The sequence below is a fragment of the Crotalus tigris genome, unplaced genomic scaffold, assembly GCF_016545835.1.
Source record: "Crotalus tigris isolate CLP2741 ecotype Arizona unplaced genomic scaffold, ASM1654583v1 scf7180000024379.1109085, whole genome shotgun sequence".
Lineage (NCBI taxonomy): Eukaryota > Metazoa > Chordata > Lepidosauria > Squamata > Viperidae > Crotalus > Crotalus tigris.
The window spans coordinates 54,685-78,804 of NW_024100549.1; the positions used below are offsets into that span (position 1 = coordinate 54,685).

The following is a 24,120-nucleotide window of genomic DNA, read 5'->3' on the forward strand; positions in this document are numbered from 1 at the left end:
AAAGAGCTGTGGGAGGATATAGGTGTCAGGATAAGAAGGGGAACAAATAAACTCAGCAATAATGAGATAGACAGTGGAAGCCGAGGACAGCAGACAAAATCAGAGAGGTGGAGAGCATCTTAAAGATCATCTACCTCAACTCTTTACCAGGCTAGAAAGTCTACTATTGCAAAATACTTGTTAGGTGTCCATCTGATCCCTGTTTAAACAAAGACTGGCCAGGCAACATTTATATCAAGTGTTAAAAAGAGGTCATAATAATAATAAAGTTGGAAGGGACTTTGGAGGTCATCTAGTCCAACCCCCTGCTCAGGCAGGAAAGCCTATACCATTTCAGACAAATGGCTGTCCAGTCTCTTTTTAAAAACTTCCAGTGTTGGAGCATTCACCACTTCTGGAGGCAGGTTGTTCCACTGGTTAATTGTTCTCACTGTCAGGAAGTTTCTCCTTAGTTCTAGGTTGTTTCTCTCTTTGTGATTAGTTTCTATCCATTGCTTCTTGTCCTGCCTTCAGGTGCTTTGGAGAATAGCTTGACTCCCTCTTCTTTGTGGCAACCCCTGAGATATTGGAACACTGCTAGGTGGAAGCCAAGATCCTGAATACAGATTATAAAGAAGTGTTTCTCAACCTCAGTAACTTTAAGATATGTGGACTTCAACTCCTAGAATTCCTTAACCAGCATGGCTGGCTGGGGAATTCTGGGAGCTGAAGTCCACAAATCTTAAAGTTTTCAAGATTGGGAAACACTGCTGTACAGGATATTATAATCATTTCAGTTTAAATATTGATCTAGCTGGGTCAGATTTTGGGGTATATCTATATTTCTGTAACCATACTTTGCATCATTCTGGCAGTCCGCACGTGTATGATATTTTGCACATTGTACCTTTGTTTCAATTACAAATTTTGCGACAAAGCTGAGCAGTAGAACACCTGAACTTTTCTGACGATGGGGGTACATACCAACATACCCCAAAGTCTGGTATTTAGAGAAAGGAGCTTTGAAAAACCCCTTCTAATATTGCCTGTGAATTTACGTGCCCATGCTTGTAAACAAAAGGCTGGAATAAGAGAATGTATTCCATTAAGATATGAATAACTACTTTCTCACTCCAAAGCAAATCAAAGGCTTGTAATGGAATCATTTTTTATTGTTGCACTGTTGTGTTACACCTCCTTTCAATGCAAGTTCTTTCGGTTATTTTCTTTTAGGAAGGAAAACGGGATATAATATTAAACTGAACTAACAATTTCCACCTGTCTGTTTTGTGTCTTCTACAGATAGTCCTTGACTTACGACCACAATTGATCCCCAAATTTCTGTTACTAAGTGAGACTGTTGTTAAGTGACAACATTTTGCAACAGCTGTTCAGTGAATCAACAGTTGTTAGTAGCACATTTGTTAAGTGAATCTGGCTTCCCCATTGACTTTACTTATCAGAAGGTCACAAAAGGTGATCACGTAACTCTGGGACGCTGCAACCGTCATAAATAGGAACCAGTGGCCAGACATCTGAATTTTGATCACGTGACCATGGGGATGCTGCAATGGCTGTGAGAAAGACGATGTTGTGATCAGAAATCACTTTTTTCAGTGCCATTATAACTTCAGTCACTAAATAAACTGTTGTAATTTGCGGACTACCTGTATAAGCAGTTGCAGTCCCCGAGTTTGTGACGTCCTGCCACAACTGGATCCCTTGCTCTCATGAAGTTACACAGATATAACTCTCTTATGAACATAATGATATTCTGTCTATTTAGGGCAGGGATCCCCAACCCCCGGTCTGTGGATCGGTACTGAGCCACAGCATGCCAGCAACCGGTCCACACAAACAAGCAAAGCCCCAGCCACGAGATGCAGGCAGCACATGAAACCACACCTCCTCCGGTCCACGAAAAAACCTTTCTCCATGCAACCAGTCCCTGGTGCCCAAAAGGTTGGGGACCTCTGGTTTAGGGTGTTATTGTATAGTCAGTATTCTGTCTGGGGACACAGAGATAAGGGCACAAAGCTGGCCTTTGGACTGCCCGCTTTGTTCTTCTACTCAATTACGACTGAGAGCTGTTTTCCAGCAGACCTTTTGGCTCCCCATTGTGCATCACCAAACCTTTTTCTGAGTTGTATCCCTAATCATCGTCCTCGACTTCTAACTATTTATTTAGCGACCATTGGAAGATAAGTACGGAATGAAAACAAAGTTACTTACGGCCTATCCTCGCACTTAGAATCCTTGCAGCATTCCCATGGTCACGTGATCAAAAGTTGGGTAACCGGCATATATTTATGATGGTGGTAGTGTCCCAAGGTCACCAATCTCTATTTGCGGGCTTCCGACAAGCAAAGCCAATGGGAGAAGCTGAATTTGCTTAACGTCTGCATGGTTTATGTAATAACTGCGGTGATTTGCTTAATAGTCTTAGCAAAAAAGGGTTGTAAAATTGGGTGTGGCTCACTTAACAACCGCCTTAAATTCTGGTCACAATTCTGGCCGTAAGTCAGGGACTACCTGTAGTAATTTATAGATTAAAGTTAAGATTTTGAGACAATAGAATTCTACCCTCTTCCGTTGTTTTTCTAGAATTCATTTTTTTTCTTGTCAGAATAAAGCATACTATGTATAAAAGCGGTACTGTCCATAAAATTGATAATGCAAGGCCATGAAAATCTTGCCAGTTAGTTGATGCGCACTCTTGCATTCCATATTTATGCTTTTTCTCCTCCCAATTTCTCTCTTCTGTTTGGGGGCAGGAAGCCCCTTACTCTTAACTAGATATGTCTAGTCTAACAAAGAGAAGGACTAGGGGTGACATGATAGCAGTCTTCCAATATTTGAGGGGTTGTCACAGAGAAGTCAAGCTATTCTCCAAAGCGCCTGAAGGCAGGACAAGAAGCAATGGATAGAAACTGGTCAAGGAGAGAAACAACTTAGAACTAAGGAGGAATTTCCTGTGAGAACAATTAATCAGCGGAACAACCTGCCTCCAGAATTGTGGATGCTCCATCCCTGGAGGTTTTCAAGAAGAGACTGGACAGTCATTTCTCTGAAATGGTATAGGGTCTCCTGCTTGAACGGGGGGGGGGGTGGACTAGAACATCTCCAAAGTCCCTTCCAACCCTATTATTCTATTTTCTATGTTCTTTTCCACCTGTCTTCCGACACTATTCTATGGCTCCAATTTGGTGCATCATCTTATTTTCTCCCTAGGTGTGAATGCCCTTACTTGATCCGTTTTCACATTTCCCCAGTGAGGATTGTGCTTTTATACCATGATAGAGACAGCTAAATAGGAGAGATGCAAAAAAAAAGTTTAGATGCAAAATGATTTTTTAAAATTGTTATCCTTATTGGATGGGGATGAAGTTTGCTAAGTGGGACAATCCCTTCTCTGCTTCTCAAATAAGAATTTTAAAGGGAGGAAGAACTCTTGTCTGTAGAATCTGGACGTTCCTCCTCTTTCTCTTTGCTGACAGCAGCATAAAGTCTGAGTTGGAGAGGATGGGGAGGGGGAGGGGGTTTCCTGTGGGGTGGGATGAGGGAGAATAGGGGTGGGGTTGAAGAATACTCACCCAGGGGAGATAAACTTTGATTTAGCGTTTCCTGTTTGGGTAAGATTCTGTCCTTGCCCCCTTTCCCAAGTGGATCTGGATAGGGAAACATTTGCTTTCTGCACCAGCCTTTACATCTGGGGTTCATTCTGTGGCCCCCATTTCTTGGCTCCACTCCAGAGGGAAGAAGGCGATCATGGTATGAATTCACACTGGAGTTCACTCTTTTCTGCAGACACTCTTTCTTGCCATTGTTTTATAGCAGTGCAAACTCCATGATTTATTTGGTGTGCCCGTCTCCTCATTTCAGGCTGATTCCAGTGGAGGATTCTACTCCTAGCATTCATAGATAGGAGTGTGTATTGGGGAAACACAAAATCTTTCACAGTGGTCCCAGTCCTCCTCCTCCTCCTCCTCCTCCTCCTCCTCCTCCTCCTCCTCCTCCTCCTACTCCTACTACTACTACTACTACTACTACTATTCTCTCTTCCTCCTCCTCCTCCTCCCTTTCCTCTTCTTCCTCCTCCTCCCCCTCCCCTCCTCCCTCTTTCCCCCCCCCTCCTCTTTTACCACTTCAAGTGTTGAGGGAGATACAAAGTTCTGGTTTTTGTTCTTCTGGTGGCCTCAACCACTGTTAATTGATGCCTCTGTAGTCTTTCTCTGCATGCCCAGAAATCAGACATTTTTCAGCCCTTGAAAATCCTATCAGGAATTAGAAAAAAAAATTATTTAATAGAGAAAGCACACAGACCAGAATCAAGATTGCTTACTTCTTCCTGTTGCGTTTCATTATTTTACCTGAAAATACTTATGTGGTCTGCTTCTTTTTTCTTATTTTTCACACCCAACTTTTAAAAAACAACAACAAAGATACACTTAAGTGTGGCACACTGGCCAAGTATCATTTTGACTGCCTGTCCTTGTTCTCGTTCTCTTTCTTTCTCTTTTCATTTTCCTTCTTTTTATTGTTATTTAAAACCATTCCCCCTTCTGCTCCTCCCTTGCTTGGCAAATAAAGCCTTGATAGAAATATGGTGAAAGCAGAAAACTACTCTGCTCTGCTCGGGTGGATTGATGTTCGAGACTGGAGCACACCACCCCAGTGAAGGAGAGGCTTGAATGTTTATGAGGAAAGGTAGGGGTAGTGGGGAGAATGTTTAATTTTACGAATCTCAGACTAACCCCTAGCTCTAGCCTTCTTCCTTCCCCCCCCCACCCCAGAAGATGGTTGTTAAAGGGAAGTAAGGAACTTGCTACCCATCCTCCCTGTCTTTCAATATGAGAAGTTGGAAATGCCTTGAATTTTAAGCTGCATTCCCCCTTCCCTGCTCCCCCCTTTTTCTTTTTTCTTTTTCCTTTTTTTTTTTGTCTCTTTCCTCCCCTCCTCCCAACCCAGCACCACACAGCTGCCTGGAGAACTGGCCAGGTGCCAGGCACTGGCAGATGGCGCACGGCTATTATTCCTCCTCCTTCGCTTGAGTCCCAGTCCCAGCTCCTGCTATTTAATCAAATTATAGGAAAAGGCAATTTACTGGATTTCTTATTCTTTGCAGCCGAGTTTTCATTCCCCCGCACTACCTCCCTAAGTCTCTTCAGTGCTCGCCTTCTCTCTTCCCCCCCCCCCGCTTTGTTTCCTTCCCCCCACCCCCTCTTTGCTTTAGTAGTATACATCTCTCTCTCTCTCTCTCTCTCTCTCTCTCTCTCTCTCTATCTCTCTCTATCTCTCTCTCTCTCCCCCATCGACACACACACACACACACACACACACACACACACACTGCAGAAGGTAAAGATTTGAATGGTCAGGGAAGTTGGTTCCTTGGAATAAATCCTTCCACCTTGACGGTAGGCTGGGTCTTCTCTAAGGAGGCCATCCAAGGGCCATTAAGATCTACAGGCCCAACATGCAGGAAGAAAAGCCCTTAAAAAAATTAATAATGCAGCCCAAACACACGACCCCGTGATATGCAAATGAAACAGAAATCCACCTCATTGTTTTTAATGCCTGAGAATCTTTCGAGAGGCCTAATTTTACAAGCAAGGGCTCATTCTGAAACTCCTCGATCGGTATCACAAGAGGGCATGACTGATGGTGCTTTTTTTTTCCATTTCTTTGATTAGTCATATTTAAGCTGAGGGTTGGTCTCCTGGTTCTCCTGCCCTGGTTAAGCCTTAAAATGGCATAATGCGATTTTACAGGCAGTTCTCAGCTTACGATCACAGCTGAGCCCCAAATTTCCATTGCAAAGGGAGACATTTGTTAAGTGAGTTTTGCCCCATTTTACGACCTTTCTTGCCACAGTTGTTAAGTGAATCACAGCAGCTGTTAAGTTAGTAACATGGTTGCTACGTGAATCAGGCCCTGGGACACTGCAACCATCATAAGAACCAGTTGCCAAGCGTCCGAATTTTGATCATGTGACCATGGGAATGCTGCAACGGTCGTGTGAAAAATGGTCATGTCACTTTTTCAAACGGTCACTAAATGAATGGCTATAGGGCAGTGATGGCGAACCTTTTAGAGACTGAGTGCCCAAACTGCAACCCAAAACCCACTTATGCATTGTCGAGTGCTGGGTGGGTGTGGCCCATTGGGTGGGCGTGGCCCGTGGCCAGCAGACTGGGTGGGACTGGGTGGGCATGGCTGCCGTGGTAACAGCAGACTGGGTGGGACTAAAAAGTTCAATCAATCAATTCCACCATGCTGGTTGAGGATGTTGTAAAAACAAGCCAGCATATCTAAAGAGGGCCAAATATTGAGAGACCAACATCTTGTGGAATGTGAGAACCTCTCTGAAGCATCCTTCCCAGTGAGATGCCCTCCATATATTTTGGAATTTTATTTATTTATCCCGTTTCTACACCGCTGATCTCACCAAAGTGATTCCTGGTGGTTGAAGACTTTTGGACGTTGGAGGGTGATAAGCTTGCCCCCAGCTTTTCTAACCAAGATCCATTCAGAGATGTTCACTTAACTGGTGGACTAGAGATATAAAAACAGTAATAGACATGTGTGGCCACTAGGCAGGAAGGACAGGAAGTCTCAGTCAGCCTAGCTAGAGGGTGGGGAGACACTCTAGGATTTAAAGCGGAGAGAGATTTTTCCCACTGCCCTAGAAATGCATAGAGAGATGCAAAAACTCTTGTACAAAGAGTTGAGAAATGAGCCTTTTGCGATTAACAATCCAGTCCAAAGACCAGGTTTTGCTCTACTGAGAAGCAATTCTGCAAGAAATCCACCAATTTCTGCTGGCCAGCCGAGTTGCCTGCTGCTCAATTCCCCCCCACCCTCTCCCGTCTCATGATGTTGAGTGTTTTTGACCGTGCCTCCCAGCCAACTAAAACCTTGCCTTTCACTTGCCATTTCAGCACAGGCTTACTCTGTTCTGAGAAGACAAGTTACGGTATTTGTTTAACTGATGCGATTTGAACCTTGCTTAACTGCTTGGCCATTTCATCCGGACAAAGATGTCTCTCCTGAATTTTCAAGGCTTTTTTTTAGCTGCCATCTTAAATCCTTCGGGAAAAGAAGGAAAAGGATACTAAGATTAAGTGGGCACTCCTGCTAAGATTGAGCATTGATGGTTACTAGTCTATCATAATGGTATGTGTGGGAGATCTTCAGAGGTCTAATTTTTTTAAAACCAGCTACACACACACACACAACCATCATAAAAAGCTCACCTGTCTTTGTCGTTTCCAGAATCAGAACTAAAGCTAATCTAGTCTTTGTTCCTGCTTCCAAAAAAAAAAAAAACCAAAAAACCCTTTGCTAGTCTTTGGAGTGAAGACCACAATTCCCAGCTCTGATCTGGCAATTAGAACTATGTTTGTGTGTAACCCCCTATCCTTGAGTTATGACCACACTTGGAACCAGAATTCCTATTGCTAAACAAGGTAGTTGTTAAGTGAGTCACACCCAATTTTATGACCTTTTTGCCATGGTTGTTAAGTGAATCGCTGCAGTTATGTGAACACACAGTCATTAAGTAAACCCAGTTTTCCCCATTGAAAGGAAGCTGGCTGGGAAGATCACAAATGGCGATCCCATGACCCCAGGACACTCCCAGGTGCCCAAATTATGATCACATGCAATAGTTTTTCGGTGGCATTGTACCTTCAAATAGTCACTAAAGCAGGGGTCTTCAAACATGGCCCTTTTATGACTTGTGGACAGGCACGCTGGCTGAGGAATTCTGGGAGTTGAAGTCCACAAGTCATAAAGCCAAGTTTGAAGACCCCTGCACTAAACAAATGATTCTAAGTTGAGGACTACCGGTAACCCCTCTGTTCCTTTTTCTGCATTTGCTGGTGTCTGCTCCGACCTGCACTGCCAAAAATTGACATCTTGAGTTCCTTCCATTTTGAATTGTTCATAGCAAAAGCTTAAAATAGATTGAACCCAGCCAAACAAAAGACTCATGCATGTGCACACACAAACATATAGAAAACCCAGAGGGGGAAAAACAGCACAAAGTTTTGACCTGCCTCTCTTGCATCACTGGTCCTGCCCACTCAGCCCTTGCCTTCCCAAAAAATGTGGATTGGCCCTTAGCCACCGAAAACCTCTTCTTACATGATCATAGCCAGTTGTACATTGTGTAGCCGAAGACAGTTTTCTCGTCCATTGGACTGTTCCTGACCCCCCCCCCCCCCCGAAAAGAAAGGGGAATTCCTCCATTTATACCCGGAAAACTAGACTTTACAATTTGCTGCATTTCCAAATGAAACATACATTTAAAATGTCTTCAGCTTTTTACCCTTCAGAGATTAAAAGCTATAATTGTAGTTCAACATTGATAAAATCTCTCCCAAACCCATAGATGCAGCAGCACCCAAAACAGAACAGGGGAGACACCCTGTTACAGAGGTGTGCCACTCCTTAAACCAGAGAGAACCAAAAGATTAAATGAAGAATATCATCTTGCAAAATGTTGATGTGGTGGGAAGATAACGTTTGTTTTGACCTGATATCCCATATCCAAGGAGGGTGTTGTGAGTTTTTCCTCTTTGGCAGGAAAATACAGAAATGTAGTTTCCCATCAACTGGGAACTTGCAAGCCTCTCTCTATCCTTGAGGACTAGAAAATTGAGTTATAAAGCAGGAAACAGCATTTCCCATTAATGTTTGGTGTCCTCAGCTTTGTTTTTAGGCATTTGTGTACTTGGGTAGTTAAAAGCTGGACTGGAAGTTATTAGTTGGAACTGAGACCAGCTGCACCAAAAGTAAATTACCTTGATGTGTTGGGAGGACTCAGTGGCTCCAATGAACCTCAGAGCGGAGTTGATGGGAACCACTGATAGAATCACTCTTGCCAATGGGGTCAAAAAGAAAGGGGTGTGAGAGAGCATTACTCAGACCTGTTTGGATGAGGGCAACAGCACTCTCAGAAATTTAGCCACCTTGCATTTGGGTCTTGCATCAGCTATAACCCCAAAATGGGAGGAGAGAGTAGTGATAATCTTCCAAAGAAGTTTGGTGACTGCTTCAGAAGGGGTGGGTTGTGATTGCCAATATGTGGACCGGAGAGACATGCTAGGGATTCTGCCTATAAAACAGGGGTGTCCAACCTTGGCATCTGTACGACTGGTGGACATCAACTCTCAGAATTCCTCAGTCAACATCAACTCTCAGAATTCCACAAGTCTTAAAATCGCCAAGGTTGGACACCCCTGCTGTAGAGGGTAACATCCACTTTTCTTCAACTCCTGAGCCTTATTTCAAGGCTGGTTTTGAAATCTCCTGACTTAAAGTGTTGGGAGGGCTTAATCTCCATGCCTTTGGGTGGGATCTTGAGGAAACTGAGGAATTCAGTTTCCATGGCAGCCATGAACTTATCCCAGGTAATCTTTGGTCATACTTTGGATATTGTCTTCTCCTCGAAGCAGTTGGTGTATGATCTGAAATTGGAGGACATCTCAATGAATCTTTTGTGGTGGTTGGATCCCTTCCAGGTTCACCTGCTGGGGTTGCCCAACAGGATAAAAGGACCCATTAAAGGTTGGCTTGCCCTAGGAGGTGGATGGATCTGAGTAGATCCCCACAATTGCTGGGGAGTTCCCAGCAATCTGGGAGAGAGGTCTAAGCACCTGGTCCAGCTCTGGAACATAGAAGTGACTACAGTGCTTCAAAGGTGTTCCATTTCCTGATCCTGAGGATTATCTGGAGATGAACTAGCAAAAAGAGACATCAAGCATTGTTGGAGAAAAAACAGAAGGAAACATGTATGAACTCATGCAATAAAGGTGGTGAAGCTTGTATTTCTCCACTGTTGTTGGGTTGGTAAATTGTGCCCCAGTAGTAACCTACGCTGTGTGGTGTAGTCAGAGTTGGGAAGATCTCCCAACAGGCCGTTGTGTAGTTTTATGGAAACATTTTGCTGACCAAGTCCTTCAATGTTACCCAAGTGTCAACTCAACATGGGTTGCATTGGTAGAGATGACTCTTATCGGAAGGCCCCTCCTTATAAAAGCTGAGAGATTGCTCCCATTGGACTTTATTAAATAATTCACAACTGTCTGAATTCACACAGCTCCCTAAGCAAAGCAAAAAATCCACATTATGTACATGTAGTCCTTGACTAGTGACCGTTCAGTTACAATGGCACTGAAAAAAAATGGTTTATGAACATTTTTCAAATGCCCATTGAAGCATCCCCAAGGTCACATGGTCAAAATCGGGACCCTTGGCAACTGGCATGTATTTATGATTGTTGCAGAGTCCCGGGGTCATGTGATCACTTTCTGCTACCTTCTGACAAACATGGGGAAGCCAGATTCACATAACAATCATGTTACTAACTTAACAACTGAAGCGATTCACTTAACAACTGTGGCAAGAAAGATCATAAAATGGGGCAAAAGTCATTTGACAATTGTCTTGCTTAGGAACAGAAATTTTGGGCTCCATTGTGGGTGTAAATCAAGGACTACCTCTATTGTGCATTGAGTAAACCTAGAGTCAAACTACATAGTTTTCATAGCTTAATCAATAGGCAGTGTTTTATTCTGAGGGACTTCCAATGAATGAACGATCCATATGTTTGGGAGAGAGTACTTTCTTTTCAGTGGATCGGTTAAGAGCAGAGAGCAAATATAGAGTTCTGTGTTTACCAAGTTATCTGTCAACTTAAGCCACCTTTCTCAACTGGGAATCCTCCTGGTTTGTTGAGATTTCATGGCTGAGAGATGGGGATGATGAGAAGCAGAGATCTAAAACACCTGCAGGAATCTTAATCTATCAGGCTGGATCAAGCAGTTGGCTATAAATCTGCTAATTGGTCCTAACATGCTTCCCTTTTTAATATGCTTTCCATATGTAAAGAAGATCTCTTAACATTTTTAAATGTGGTGCTCATTTTGGGCATAGGGGAGGGATCTCCTGAATTTATAACCGCCTCATTGTTCAACTTCTATGAAATGGAAAGATGGAATATAAAGGGGTGTCAAATTTGCTGTGTCGTGTGATGTGTCGCGATGTATCATGACTTTTTTCCCTTGCCAGAGCTGGGTTGGGCACAGCTTTTGCACAATACATCCGGCCCACAGGCTGGCAGTTTAACACCCCTGCTTTAAATTGTTTCCCAACTTTGATGACTTTAAGACAGGGGTCTTCAAACTTGGCCCTTTTATGACTTGTGGACTTCAACTCCCAGAATTCCTCAGCCAGATACGCTGGCGGAGGAATTCTGGGAGTTGAAGTCCACACATCTCAAAGTTGCCACAGGTAAGAAGTCCTCCTTTAAATAAAGGAAGCAGACCTTCCTTTAAAAAAAACAAAAGGAGCAAACCACTGGAAACATAAGATAACTTGAAAAAAGTTAAATTCCGCCTGTTTTTCTCCCAGGTGTATCCACCCAACTCAGGTGATGAATACAGCAGGGACTCAGCCAACTACACAACTTCCAAGCCTCCCAGCACCGTCTACCCTGGAGCCTTCTACATGCCAGGTAGGTAACTTAAAAGAACTCAATTTTAGTAGCCATCCTCAACTTACATAGGCCGGAGGGAAGGGGTTGACCAACTCCCAGAATTCTCTGCAATGGCCGTGCTGACTGAAGAATTCTGGGACTTGCAATTGGTAGCTCTGGAGCAGTGGTTCTCAACCTGTGGGTCGGGACCCCATTTGGGGTCAAACAACCATTTCACGGGGGTCGCCAAACAACGCAGTCTGCCATTTTTTCCCCCCTTTCCTTAGCTCTGCTACTCCCTTTTATTCTATTGGCTTTTGAAAGCCAATAGAATAGACTCTCTTGAATAGAGTCTAATTCTATTGGCTTTCAAAAGCCAATAGGAATTGTCCAGGCTGTCTCTGCCCTGCTGAGCCCGCCAAAAGTCCCATTCTGCAAACGGTGCTGCACCAGTTGAGTAGTCCCCGATTTACGACTGGTTGAGTAGTCCTCGACTTATGATCAGTTGGGGGTCGCGGCATTAAAAAGGTTGAGAACCACTGCTCTGGAGAGTGCTGGTTGGAGAAAGCTGGACTTTGGGGGAAATGGGGTGGGGTGAAATTTTTTGTTATAGGTCAGGCAGTCGTTGCCATCACAGGAAGTCCTCGACTTACGACCATGACTGAGCCCCATATTTCCATTGCTAAGCTAGACAGTTGTTAAATGAGTTTAGCCCCCATTTTACAAAATTTCTGGCCACAGTTTGTTAAGTTAGTAATGTGGTTGTTAAGTGAATCTGGCTTCCCCATTGACTTTGCTTGTCAGAAGGTCGCAAAAGGTGGATCACATGACCCCGGGACGCTGCAACCGTCAGAAATACATGCCAGTGGCCAAGCATCCAGATTTTGATCACATGACCACGGGGGGAGGGGTGCCGCAGTGATTGTAAGTGTGAAAAACGGTCATAAGTCACTTTTCCAGTGCCGTTTTAACTTTGAACGGTCACTTAAAAAATGGTTATAAGTCGAGGACCACCTGTATGAAATACCTCACAGTATTACAGATACGGTACTTGAAAATAAATAATTAAAATGACTTGCTGGCGAATTCTGAGCGTTTAGTTGCAGTCCAGCATGACTGAAGGGTTCCAGATTGGGGAAGTCTGTCTTAAGAGCGTCTGATGGGAAAAATGATGTCAGACCGAAGGTTCAGCTGAACCATCCTTAGTTGGGCCCACTTCTTTTGGCTCCCCGGCTAGCAGAAAGTGTTGAAAACCTTTGTGCCTGCTTGTCCAAATGTAGATTTACAGATTCCAGTGGAAAGTGGAAATGGGCAGCCAGCTCTCCTCCGTCCAGTGTTCCTGATTCTTCTTCTCTTTCTGTCTTGCAGATGGGCTTCACAATTCGGCAGATCTGTGGAGTTCCTCCAGCAGCATGAGCCAGTCGAATTATGGGGCCATCTTGGGCACTTCTTCCTCCCCGCTTCCCCAGTCTAGCAACTTCAGCAGTCTTCACCAGCATGAACGCATGGTAAGAAAACCTGGGTCTCTGGTGTGCTATGAGTACATGTAGAGGTTGGTAGATTCTGTACAGGTAGTCCTCGACTTACAACCGTTTGTTTAGTGCACGCATACAGTAGCCTCCCTGCTATGTCATGTCAAACTCTGTCTTGCATTGTTCAATACCATGAATTTTTTTTATCTAACAATAACAGAGTTGGAAGGGAGCTTGGAGGTCATCTAGTCCAACCCCCTGCTCAGGCAGGAAACCTATACCATTTCAAACAAATGGCTGTCCAGTCTCTTCTTAAACACTTCCAGTGTTGGAGCATTCACCACTTCTGGAGGCAGGTTGTTCCACTGATTAATTGTTCTAACTGTCAGGAAATTTTTCCTTAGTTCTAGGTTGCTTCTCTCCTTGATTAGTTCCCATCCGTTGCTTCTTTTCCTGCCTTCAAGCGCTTTGGAGAATAGCTTGACTCCCTCTTCTTTGTGGCAGCCTCTGAGATATTGGAACACTGCTATGATGTCCCCGCTCATCCTTCTCTTCATTAAACTATACCCAATTTCAGCAACCATTCTTTATGTTTTAGCTTCCAGTCCCCTAATCATCTTTGTTGCTCTTCTCTGTACTCTTTCTAAAGTCTCAACATCTTGTTTTACATCGTGGTGACCAAAACTGGATGCAGTATTCCAAATGTGGCCTTATCAAGGCATTGTAAAGTGGTATTAACATTTCACGTGATCTTGATTCTATCCCTCTGTTAATGCAGCCTAGCACTGCATTGGCTTTTTTGGCAGCTGCAGCACACTGCTCATATTTAAGTGATTGTCCACTAGGATTTAAGATTCATCTCACAGTTACTACTATTGAGCCAGGTACCGCCTATACTATACCTGTGCATTTGGTTTTTCTTGCCTAAATGTAGAACCTTGCTTTTTTAACCACTGAATTTCATTTTGTTGGATAGTGCCTAATGTTCAAGTCTGTCAAGATCGTTCTGTATCTTAAAGCTCTCTTCTGGAGCATTGGCTATTCCTGCCAGCTTGGTGTCATCTGCAAATTTGATGAGTTCCCCATCTATCCCTCATTCAAATCATTGATGAAGATGTTGAAGAGTACTGGGTCTAACACAGAGCCTTGGGGTACCCCACTGCATACTTCCCTCCATGTAAATGCAGTTTCATTGAGGACCACACACTGAGTACGGCCAGTCAGCCAGCTACAAATCCATCTGGTGGTAATGCTATCTAACCCACATTTTGTATCTTATCAAGTAGTAGGTTGTGGTCTACTTTATCAAATACCACAAGCACTTTGTCACAAATCTTAGTTCATTTTCAGCCTTAGCTTTCCTGACTTCATCTTTGCAGGCTTGGGCTATTTGCTGATATTCTGCCTTAGTTATGTGCCCCTTTTCACTTTTTATACTTGTCCTTTTTGTCTTTTAATTTATCAGAGAGTTCTTTATGCAATCATGCCGGTTTATTTTGAGTGCTGTTATTTTTCTTCTCCATTGGTATTGTGCTAGACTGGGCTTTTATAATCTCAGTTTTCCCAAGGTTCTTGGGTTGTTTTCCCCTTGAGGATTCTCATTGATGGAGTCCTTCCCAAGCTCTCTAAGTTTATTGAAAATAGTTCTCTTAAAGTCCAAGATCTAGTTTGACTTTGTCTATTGCTTGTGCTTGCATAATGTTGAATTCCAATATTGCATGATCACTCTCCTCCCCAAGGTTTCTGTAGCTTCCACACCTTCTATCATGTCATCTCTATTAGTGAGAATTAAGTAAAATATGGCTGATCCCATAGTTCTGTACTTTTTGGAAGACAAAGGTGTTTGCTAGGTTTGTCAGGAACCTATTTGATCTTTGATGTCAGGGTAGTTAAAGTCCCCCATTAATATTGTGATGTGCTTCCTACATACCTTAGTTGACTGATTAGCAAAAAATTCATCTATTTCCTCTGTTTGGTTGGGTGGCCTTTAGTATACACCTATGGCAATGACATTTCCCCCCCTTTTATATTGACCCAAATGCATTCAAGACAGATTTCATCATTGTTGTGCTTTAATTCTATAGAGATGTAGTTATTTCTTATGTATAGTACAAATTCCACCTTCTCTTTTAAAATCATTTTTAAATCAAGAAAATCATTGACTCTTATCATCAGTTGTACTCTTGATTTTATATTTATAATGGACAATGATTTTGTATCTATTCCGTATTCCCAATGTGGCACATCTCCCATAACGATTTTTTAAATCTACACTAACTTTGACTTTATTATACCTCAGGTATCCATGCCACCCATATGTCAGGTAAATGTTCTTCTAACTCTAAGTCTTTTATTTCTCACCTACATCCATTCTTTCATCCAAACCAAACAATAAACTGCAAATTACGATTTCAGATCAGGTCAAGCGAGTCCTCTGTCCTTTATATCTTGATAAAATCTAATATTTAGCTCTTGGTTGTTTCCCTTGCAACACAGATTTAGATACAGGTAGTCCTCAATTTACAACAGTTCACTCAGTGACCGTTTGAAGTTACAACGGCACTGAAAAAAAGTGACTTATGACCATTTTGCATACTTATGACTGTTGCAGCATCCCCATGGTCATATGATTTATATTCGGATGCTTGACAGTTGCAATATCCAGGGGTCATGTAATCACGTTTTGCAATCTTTTGACAAGCAAGGACAATCGGGAAACCTAATTCATTTAATTCATGTTACTAACTTTAACAAATGTGGCAAAAAAGTCATAAAATGGGGCAAAACTCACTTAACAAATTTCTCACTCAGCAACATAAATTTTGGGCTCAGTTGTGGTGTAAGTTGAGGATTACCTGTATATATTTTTGCCATTGTTTAAATGGCACATCAGTTGTCAAAACAAGTATTGTCTGAAACAAAAACATCATTCTAGGCAAGACATTCACTTTTATCACAGAAACTTTTCCCAACAGTGACATTATTTCTACCATCTTAGCTTGTCTTTTTAAATTTCATTCCATATCTTCACATAATTACCAAATATTTTACTTCTTTCTCAGTCTTTAAGCCAGTTTTCTCTATCAGTTCTGTTTGATCCATCATCTTCATGTTTTTTATTAATGTTTTCATTTTCTGGGTACTAATCTTAAAATCTACCACAGTAGTTGTGAGTTCCAGATTACTCCCAATATCCCCCCATTCAGGGGGAATGCCATGTCATCCAGAGTCAAAGAGGAGCAAATTATTTCTGTACAAACAAGAACTTCATCTTGTTGGTCCCAAAGGTGCTTTTTCCAAAAGGCAACCGGACTGCCTTTTTTTTCCCCTTTGAAAACGTTTTGCTTCTCGGATCCAAGAAGCTTCTTCAGTTCTAACTGAACGGAGTTAAAATTGAAAAAAAGTCCTGGATGAAAAGCAAAACGTTTTCAAGGAGAAAAAAAAAAAACAAGAACGTCTGTTGCCTTTTGGAAAAAGCAGCTGTGGGACAATCGTGACCGGGATGATTGAGAATCTCCATAGATATACAACTTGTTAGAGTTCAACTTCAGGGCTTTTTTTTTTTTTTTTTTGGCAAAAAAAGTCATAAAATGGGGCAAAGCTTGCCTAACAACTGCCTTGGTTTGACAACAGAAATGTTGGGCTCAATTGTGGTTGTAAGTCGAGGACTACCTATACTGCTTTCCTGAGGTTCACGTTCGGAGTAGAAAGAGTAAACCGTGAAGCTTTGTCTCCTAAAATTCTAAAGTGAGTCTGAAAGGAGAAATATAAGGGAAGGTCGCCATTATGTATCCCCTTCCTCCCTTTGTAAATGCCTTTTTTTGTTCCCCTTCTAGAATTATCAGATGCATTCGGGCGAAGTCAACGGTGGTCTCCCGTCAGTCCCTGGATTTTCTTCAGCCTCCACTCAGTATGGAGTGTCCAGCCACACTCCCCCGATTGGAGGGACAGAAAATGTCCTGGGTAAGTATTTTGTCTTTTTTCTCCAAAACATGGAAACACATTTAAAAGTTCTTTTTTTTTTTCCATTTTAAGGGTGGAGCTGCCATAGGAACTTCCAAAGTTTAGGAATCCAAATTGGAGAGACTAGGTATTTTAAAGAGCAAATAGTTATCAAACACACACACACACACACACAATCCTCCTGCCATCTCTCTGATTTAAAGTCAAGAGTGGTAAATAAAATATTTCTTAATTCTGCTTAATTTCATGTCAGGCAGAGAGGCAGGACGCCACATAGTAGCCGCAACATGGTGATGGAAACCAACATCTTGATGTTATGAATGTGAGGACAGATATTTGGTCACAAACCTAATGATTGAAAGCAGTAGTTCCAACAAGGTTGAAATACTAGAATAACCCAATAACAGAGTTGGACAGGACCTTGGTAGTCTTCTAGTCCAACACCCTACTCAGGTAGGAAACCCTATAACTTTTCAGACAAGTGGTTGTCTGATCTCTTCTTAGAAACCGCCACAACCTCTGGAGGCAAGTCGTTCCATTGATTAATTGTTCCAACTTGTCAGGAAACTTCTCTTTAATTCTAGGTTGGTCTTCTCCTTGATTAGTTTCCATCTGTTGCTTCTTGTTCTACTTTCAGGTGCTCTGGAGAATAGATTGACCCCCTCTTCTTTATGGCAGCCTCTTAGATATTCAAACACTGAGATTATCACAGAAATTTCAAGCACTTGGGTGGATTTTAGACCTAGAAGCATACCACGGAGCACCAACTATGGTGGGAGGAAGAAGAACGGGGCCAAAATAACTCTGGATGTGTCTGCTTCCTAATCATACACCCACATAACCTGCTTTGGGTGCACTGCCACTCTTCTAACAGAGCTTCCTCTCCTTCTTGTGTCTTCCTGGCACATGAAGGTTAATCCCTCAAGAGTGGCTTTGGGCCAGGGGAGCCCAGCAGACGGAAATAGATCTATTTAGCTTTAAGCCCCTGTCTGGGAGACGTACTTACTAACGTCTCCCCTCTTTGACAGCCAGACATAGAATCTTCATCTCTTACACATTTATTACATATAGACTTGGAGACTTGTTTTTAATCCTCCTGCTCTCTCCCCCCCCCCACACACACAAACACATTGCTGCTTGGGGGGGGGAAGAGACTAAATGTCACTTAAATTCATCCACAAGATCACTCAAAATCATTTTTACCACCAGGAAGTGGAGATTACTTAAGAAAGTGCGCATGTTTAATTTAATCCATTTCAGTCATAGAGGCCCCCAGTGGGACAAATACAGAGGTCCCTGGGGGTTGCTGTTATAAACAAGGATTAGAAAGGGGGGATAATGCGGATCAGGGAAGAAGAGATCCGGTGGTTTTAGATCCAATGGGAAAATGCTAGAAATCCAGCTTTCTAGTCACGTCATTCTCACATGAACTTGTTACAAACCTTTTCTCTGAATGTTAATTTAATAAAATGAACAATGATTGTATTAGTAATTAAGTTAATAAAAGAGGTAGGCCATGAGTTCAAGTCCCACCTTAATTGTGAAACCTGCCTGGGTGGTTTTGGTCCAGCCACTCACTCTCAGCCCAACCCACCTCACAGAGTAGCTATGGGGAAAATAGGGGGAGGGAAGTTTATTTGATATGTTCGCCACTTCGAGTTATTTGTAAAAATAATAAAGACGGGACACGGATAATTTTCCAGCAATTAAGAAATTAAATAAAGAACTGCAATCCCTTTGAAACAGTCTCCAACCCCTTCTTCTATAGATTTGGGGAAAGCGGTTGGTGGTGGAAAGTCAATGGGAGGTTTGTAGCTTATCAGTTTCCCTGAAAAAGTGATTCGGCCCTGGGTGCTAAGTCACCAAATAACATCAGCCCCCCTCATGGACACTTCCTGCCCCCTCATCACAAAATCTGAGTGGAAAGGGGCCAGTTAGAGCCTCAGATCCCGTCTCTGTAGAGGAAGGAAGCATTTTAGCCGAGGAACAGGGAGGGAAAAAAACCATTTCTCTCATGTTTTCCTAAGCATTTGCATTCATCCCATCCCCAGAGACAGATGTGGGATGGACATTCTATGGATTTAATGTTGTAGTTATTCCTCGGAGTACCATTGCTTTGCTCTGTTTGATTTATAATGGGTTCTATTTTAATGTGTTTTTTCCCTGTTATTAGCCACTTTGAACCTGATTGGATTGAGTGCATATAACTCTTTGAAATAAATAAATAAAATGTGAATTCTTTAGTCTGGACAAAATATTTTCATGTTTTAACACTTTGTCCCAAGCGTTTGATAATATGAGACATTCGAGCATTCATTCTTATATAAAAAATGGGAACTTGGAACACGTTTTGGCTTTTAGCTTTATTTCCTAAAGTCATAATGTTTGGGAGGTGACAATCAAAGCTACGTAACACCCAGCCTATATACAATTGGAATACAGTGGGGGGTTTTTTAAAGTTAAAATTCCCAGCAGGAGCAGCAATTAAGGCAAAATGCATTTTTATATCCTACTTTAATAGCAACAGAATAACAGAGTTGGAAGGGACCTTGGAGGTCTTCTAGTCCAACCCTTGCTCAAGCAGAAAACCCTATACCATTTCAGACAAATGGTGGTCCAATCTCTTCTTAAGAGCCTCCAGTGATGGAGCACCCACAACCTCTGGAGGCAAGCTGTTCCACTGATTAATTATTCTCACTGACAGGAAATTTCTCCCTACTTCTAGGTTGGTTCTATCCTTGATAAATTAAAAATAATTTCTTTGGTAAGTTTTCCTGTAAGTTGGATGATAAGTAGCACTCATCAGCAGTGACCGTGCCATGTATGTCGGCATATCTCCAATAAAGAATGGGTGATCAAGGGGGATACTGCATGCAGAATACTTAGTATGTTTCTAATACCAACAAAACAAGTGTATTCATGTAGTTTTTACAGAGACTTTCCAGTGGGGATGTTCCAAACTTAGAATTTCTTGTTGTTGGTTCATTCATAGTCCTAAAATGTCTGGGCTTGATATTCCATTTGTTTATTTGTCCTTCCTGATTTTATCTTCTCTTCCTTCAGGTAATCGAGGAACCTCCGCTGGCAGTTCAGGGGATGCACTTGGAAAAGCATTAGCTTCAGTAAGTCTCATTATGACTTCTCATTCTAAGAACCTTTGATTTTATCTGCAGAGAAGACTTCCAAAACTAGCACAACGTACATCTGTTGGAACTACAGCTATAAGAATTGTTTGTTTATTACAGCTTACAACCATTTCTTTAGTTCAGGGGTAGGCAACCTTGGCTCTTTTATGACTCGTGGACTTCAACTCCCAGAATTCCTGAGCCAGCATGGCTCAGCTTGGAAACCTCTCCCTTTCCCCTCAGCATGGCTGGCTCAGGAATTCTGGGAGTTGAAGTCCATGAGTCATAAAAGAGCCATGGTTTCCTACCCCTGCCCAAATGCCTGAATTTTGATCATGTGATCATGAGGAAAAAATATTTAAACCAGGGGTCTTCAAACTTGGCCCTTTTATGATTCATGGACTTCAACTCCCAGAATTCCTGAGCCAGCATGGCTCAGCTTGGAAGTCTCTCCCTTTCCCCTCAGCGTGGCTGGCTCAGGAATTCTGGGAGTTGAAGTCCACGAGTCATAAAAGAGCCAAGGTTGCCCACCCCTGCTTTAGTTGAACATTCAAAGTTACAATGGCATTGAAACAAGTGAATTATGACTTGTCCTCACACTGAACAAGTGTTTCAGCATCTCCATAGTCGCAAGATCGCAATTTGGGCACTTGGCAACCACCCTGTATTTACAAAGGTTGCAGCATCCAAGAGTTATGGCGATCGACTTTTGCAACCTTCCCAGCTGACTTCCGACAAGCAAAGTCAGTGGGGGAAGCTGGATTTGCTTAACGGCCATGTGATTCGCTTAACTACTGCAGTGATTTGTTTAACAACCATGACAAAATTGAGCAGGACTCACTTAACAACCGCCTTGCTTAACAGCGGAAATTCTGGTCCCAGTCGTGGCCAACGTCAAGCAAAAAAGAGGACTTGGTTTTTCAGGCGTATTTAAGCATTATATTTTTTCCCTCCATTCCTGCTCCCAAATTCTTTTTTTCCCCTTCCTCCCCAGATCTACTCTCCAGATCATTCTAGCAATAATTTCTCTTCGAACCCATCCACTCCGGTGGGCTCCCCTCAGGGAATAACAGGTAAGCTGTGAAATTTTGCCTTCTAGTATAAATCTAGAAACATGCAACAGTGGGTGGAAATCTCAAAGGAGGAGGTGAAATTATTGGCATTTCATCAATGAGTTTTTCAAGGTAAATGACCCTTCTTATTCTGAACTGGTCCAGTGTTAGCTCCATAATCCAGTTTGGGGTAACATGCAGAATACAGGCTATCTGTACAAACAGTTTAGGATCTCGTCTGTATCAAATGTCTGGATGCAGCAAAATCAGAAAATATTCAATTTCTCACCCCTTACAAGGCTATTACTGAGCAAGGTCTACATTGGTGTTTTTCAAACTTGGCCAGTTGAAGAGGTAAGGACTTCAACTCCCAGAATTCCCCAGCCAGCATGACTGGCTGGGGAATTCTGGTATTTGAAGGCCACACATCTTCAGGTTGCCAAGTTTGAAAAATACTAGTGTAAGAGACTCACTCAAACTTCTATAAGCAGCCAAGTTGGTGGCCAGTGAAGTTCTTTCTTTCCTCTTTTTTAAAACATGGTGAAAATGTCCTTTAATTCCTTTGCACATGAATAGAACTCTGATGAAATAGGGCAGGGGTCTTCAAACTTGGCCCTTTTATGACTTGTGTACCTGACTGAGGAATTCTGGGAGTTGAAGTCCACAAGTCATACAGGGCCAAGTTTGAAGACCCCTGAGATAGAGGAATAATACATATAAGTTCTTGTAGGTTTAACTAATGCTAATAGAAAGTTTTGCTGAAAATGATTTAAAATTCTTGGTTTTGTAAAGTAAAGGTAAAGGGGTCCCTGCAGATTTTACTCCACTCGTCGTTGCCAACTCTAGGGGGGGGGGGTATGGTGCTCATCTCTGTTTAAAAGCCATTGAGCCAGTGATGTCCAAAGACATTTCCACGGTTAGGTGGCCAGCGTGACGTCACAGAGCTCTGTTATCTTGGTTTTGTACTGGACTGAAAAGTGTGGTGTGGAAACATTTCTATGCTGCCAGTTTGCCTACTTCCCTAGGGGATGTGTAATGACTACAAGAGAAGAATGAAACACAACTGGATTTTCTTTTAAGACTACTAGCTAATGGCAGCCCTTTGACCACAAAATGTCCTGTTCACCTGAGATTAAGACAGCCTTAGTCTGAGATTTATTAAAGCTTAGCTGCACAGTTATAGCTCCAGGGCATATGTGTAAAGCAACAAATCTGAAATTTGTGGGTTGTTGGCTCCATCTGCTGTCACATGGAAGAACTGCATGTAAACTCATGGCAAGTCCGGGTTTCAAAAACAATCATCTTCTCTAAACACTGTGGCTTGTAAAAACGGACCTGTACGAGGCTCCATGTTTACCTTCTTCCTGCCCAATTCATTTTGTCCTGGATTTTTAAAAGCTAGATTAAAAGAAGACTGCCATACAAAAAAAGCAGGTCAGTAGATAGATAGAAACAGCCATCATTAAAACATGAAATGGATTTCTAAGATGTGGTCGTGCTTCCTTACGGCATTTCTGTGACAGAGGAGCGAGCATATTTCTAATGCAAGAAAAAGTCTACAATGCTGGTTCTCAAGCTCAGCAACTTTAAGATGCGTGGACTTCAACTTCCAGAATTAGCCAGTCAGCATGCTGGTTGAGGAATTCTGAGAGTTGAAGTCCACACATTTTAAAGTCCCCAAGTTTTAATAAAACTGGATGTAAGGAGTGGTTAATCCTGATGGAACTCCCGAAGTTCTATCTGGCTTTTGATGTGTCCTGGAAGTCTGGGGTACTTAATGCTCTCAGAGTTTGGTTGTTTGTTTGCTTGCAATGCACTGATGATGTTGCTTAGTTGGGTAATGAAATGTCTGCAAAAACAGCCCAGCTCCGAGAGCAACAAAAAGTCCACAGTTCAACCCTGAGCTACTTCTATCATTCCGAAAGTATTTCCTGGCAGTTGTGAAGAGAAAGGGTGTCCATGCTATCTATCAAATGTATTTGCTGATAGCAAAATGTCCTCTGTCTGTCCACCACTCAGGTTCTTCGCAGTGGCCCCGAACAAGTGGACAGGGTGCCTTATCCCCAAGCTACGAAGGCACCCTCCATACTTTGGTAAGTATCCCTCCACCGCATATTTGCCATTGGTTTTTGCAGTAAATAATTACAGGTAGCCCTTGATTTACAACCAGTCATTTAGCAACCATTGAAAGTTATGACAGCACTGGAAAAAGCAGCATACCCGCGGTCATATCATCGGACTTTGAGTGCTTGGCAACCAGCTCATCTTTACAATGGTTAGAACATCTCAGGGTCACGTGATCGCCATTTGCAATCTTCCCAGCTGGCACGTCAATGGAGAAGCTGGCAGGAAAGATCACAAGTCATGAACATTTAGCCATTTAATAACGTTGTTGCTTAATAATGAATTTTCCACTCCCACTTGTGGCCATAAGTCAAGAACTACCTATAAATTCCTTGCAGATAGCAGTGGACCCAGCAACCTTAGTAATAGCATAGGTTTGATCGTCCACCAGCCTCTTCTGTGTTGCTTGATAATATCCCCAAAACAGCTTTCTTTTTAGCCTTGGTTCTTCTCCCTGAAAAATCATCTAGTAAGGATGCACCTGATAGATGCTGTAAAGAAAGAAAGCCTTGTGTCCAATCTTCAAATGTTGTCTGTGTTTGCTTTTTGTTTTTAACTTGTTGCTTCATTTGGTGCCTGAATCTCAGCTGTTGGCAGGCACCCCACCAGCTCCACACAGTGGTTGTGGTGGGGCTCTGTTTCACACTCTTTCCCTCTCTTCCCTCCTTCAAGCAAAACAAAATGGAAGACCACTTGGACGAAGCCATCCATGTGCTGAGGAGCCATGCAGTGGGCCAGACCAACCACAGGGACATCCACGACTTGTTGGCATCCGCTTCTGCGCACAGCACTTCTGTGGGCAGCCTTAGCCAGTCTTTTTCCCCGGCCTCTGTCTTGCCAATCGCTAGTCGGCATACGAACTTGGTAAGATAGGAATTGCGGGTGGGTTCAGACATGCTGTACTGTTCAAAGGTTTATGGCTT

At 42.6% G+C, this 24,120-nt stretch overlaps 1 protein-coding gene across 2 annotated transcripts in view; it reads left to right on the forward strand.

The window, feature by feature from the left end:
• TCF3 (transcription factor 3) overlaps positions 1-24,120 on the forward strand; it is a 70,599-nt gene that overhangs the window by 25,685 nt on the left and 20,794 nt on the right. For both annotated transcript variants that reach the window (XM_039328462.1, XM_039328463.1), the window contains exons 5-11: positions 11,398-11,500; positions 12,830-12,969; positions 16,770-16,896; positions 19,960-20,018; positions 21,016-21,094; positions 23,093-23,166; positions 23,870-24,061. In XM_039328462.1, the coding sequence (XP_039184396.1) occupies positions 11,398-11,500; positions 12,830-12,969; positions 16,770-16,896; positions 19,960-20,018; positions 21,016-21,094; positions 23,093-23,166; positions 23,870-24,061 (774 nt within the window). The remainder of the gene's footprint in view (positions 1-11,397; positions 11,501-12,829; positions 12,970-16,769; positions 16,897-19,959; positions 20,019-21,015; positions 21,095-23,092; positions 23,167-23,869; positions 24,062-24,120) is intronic.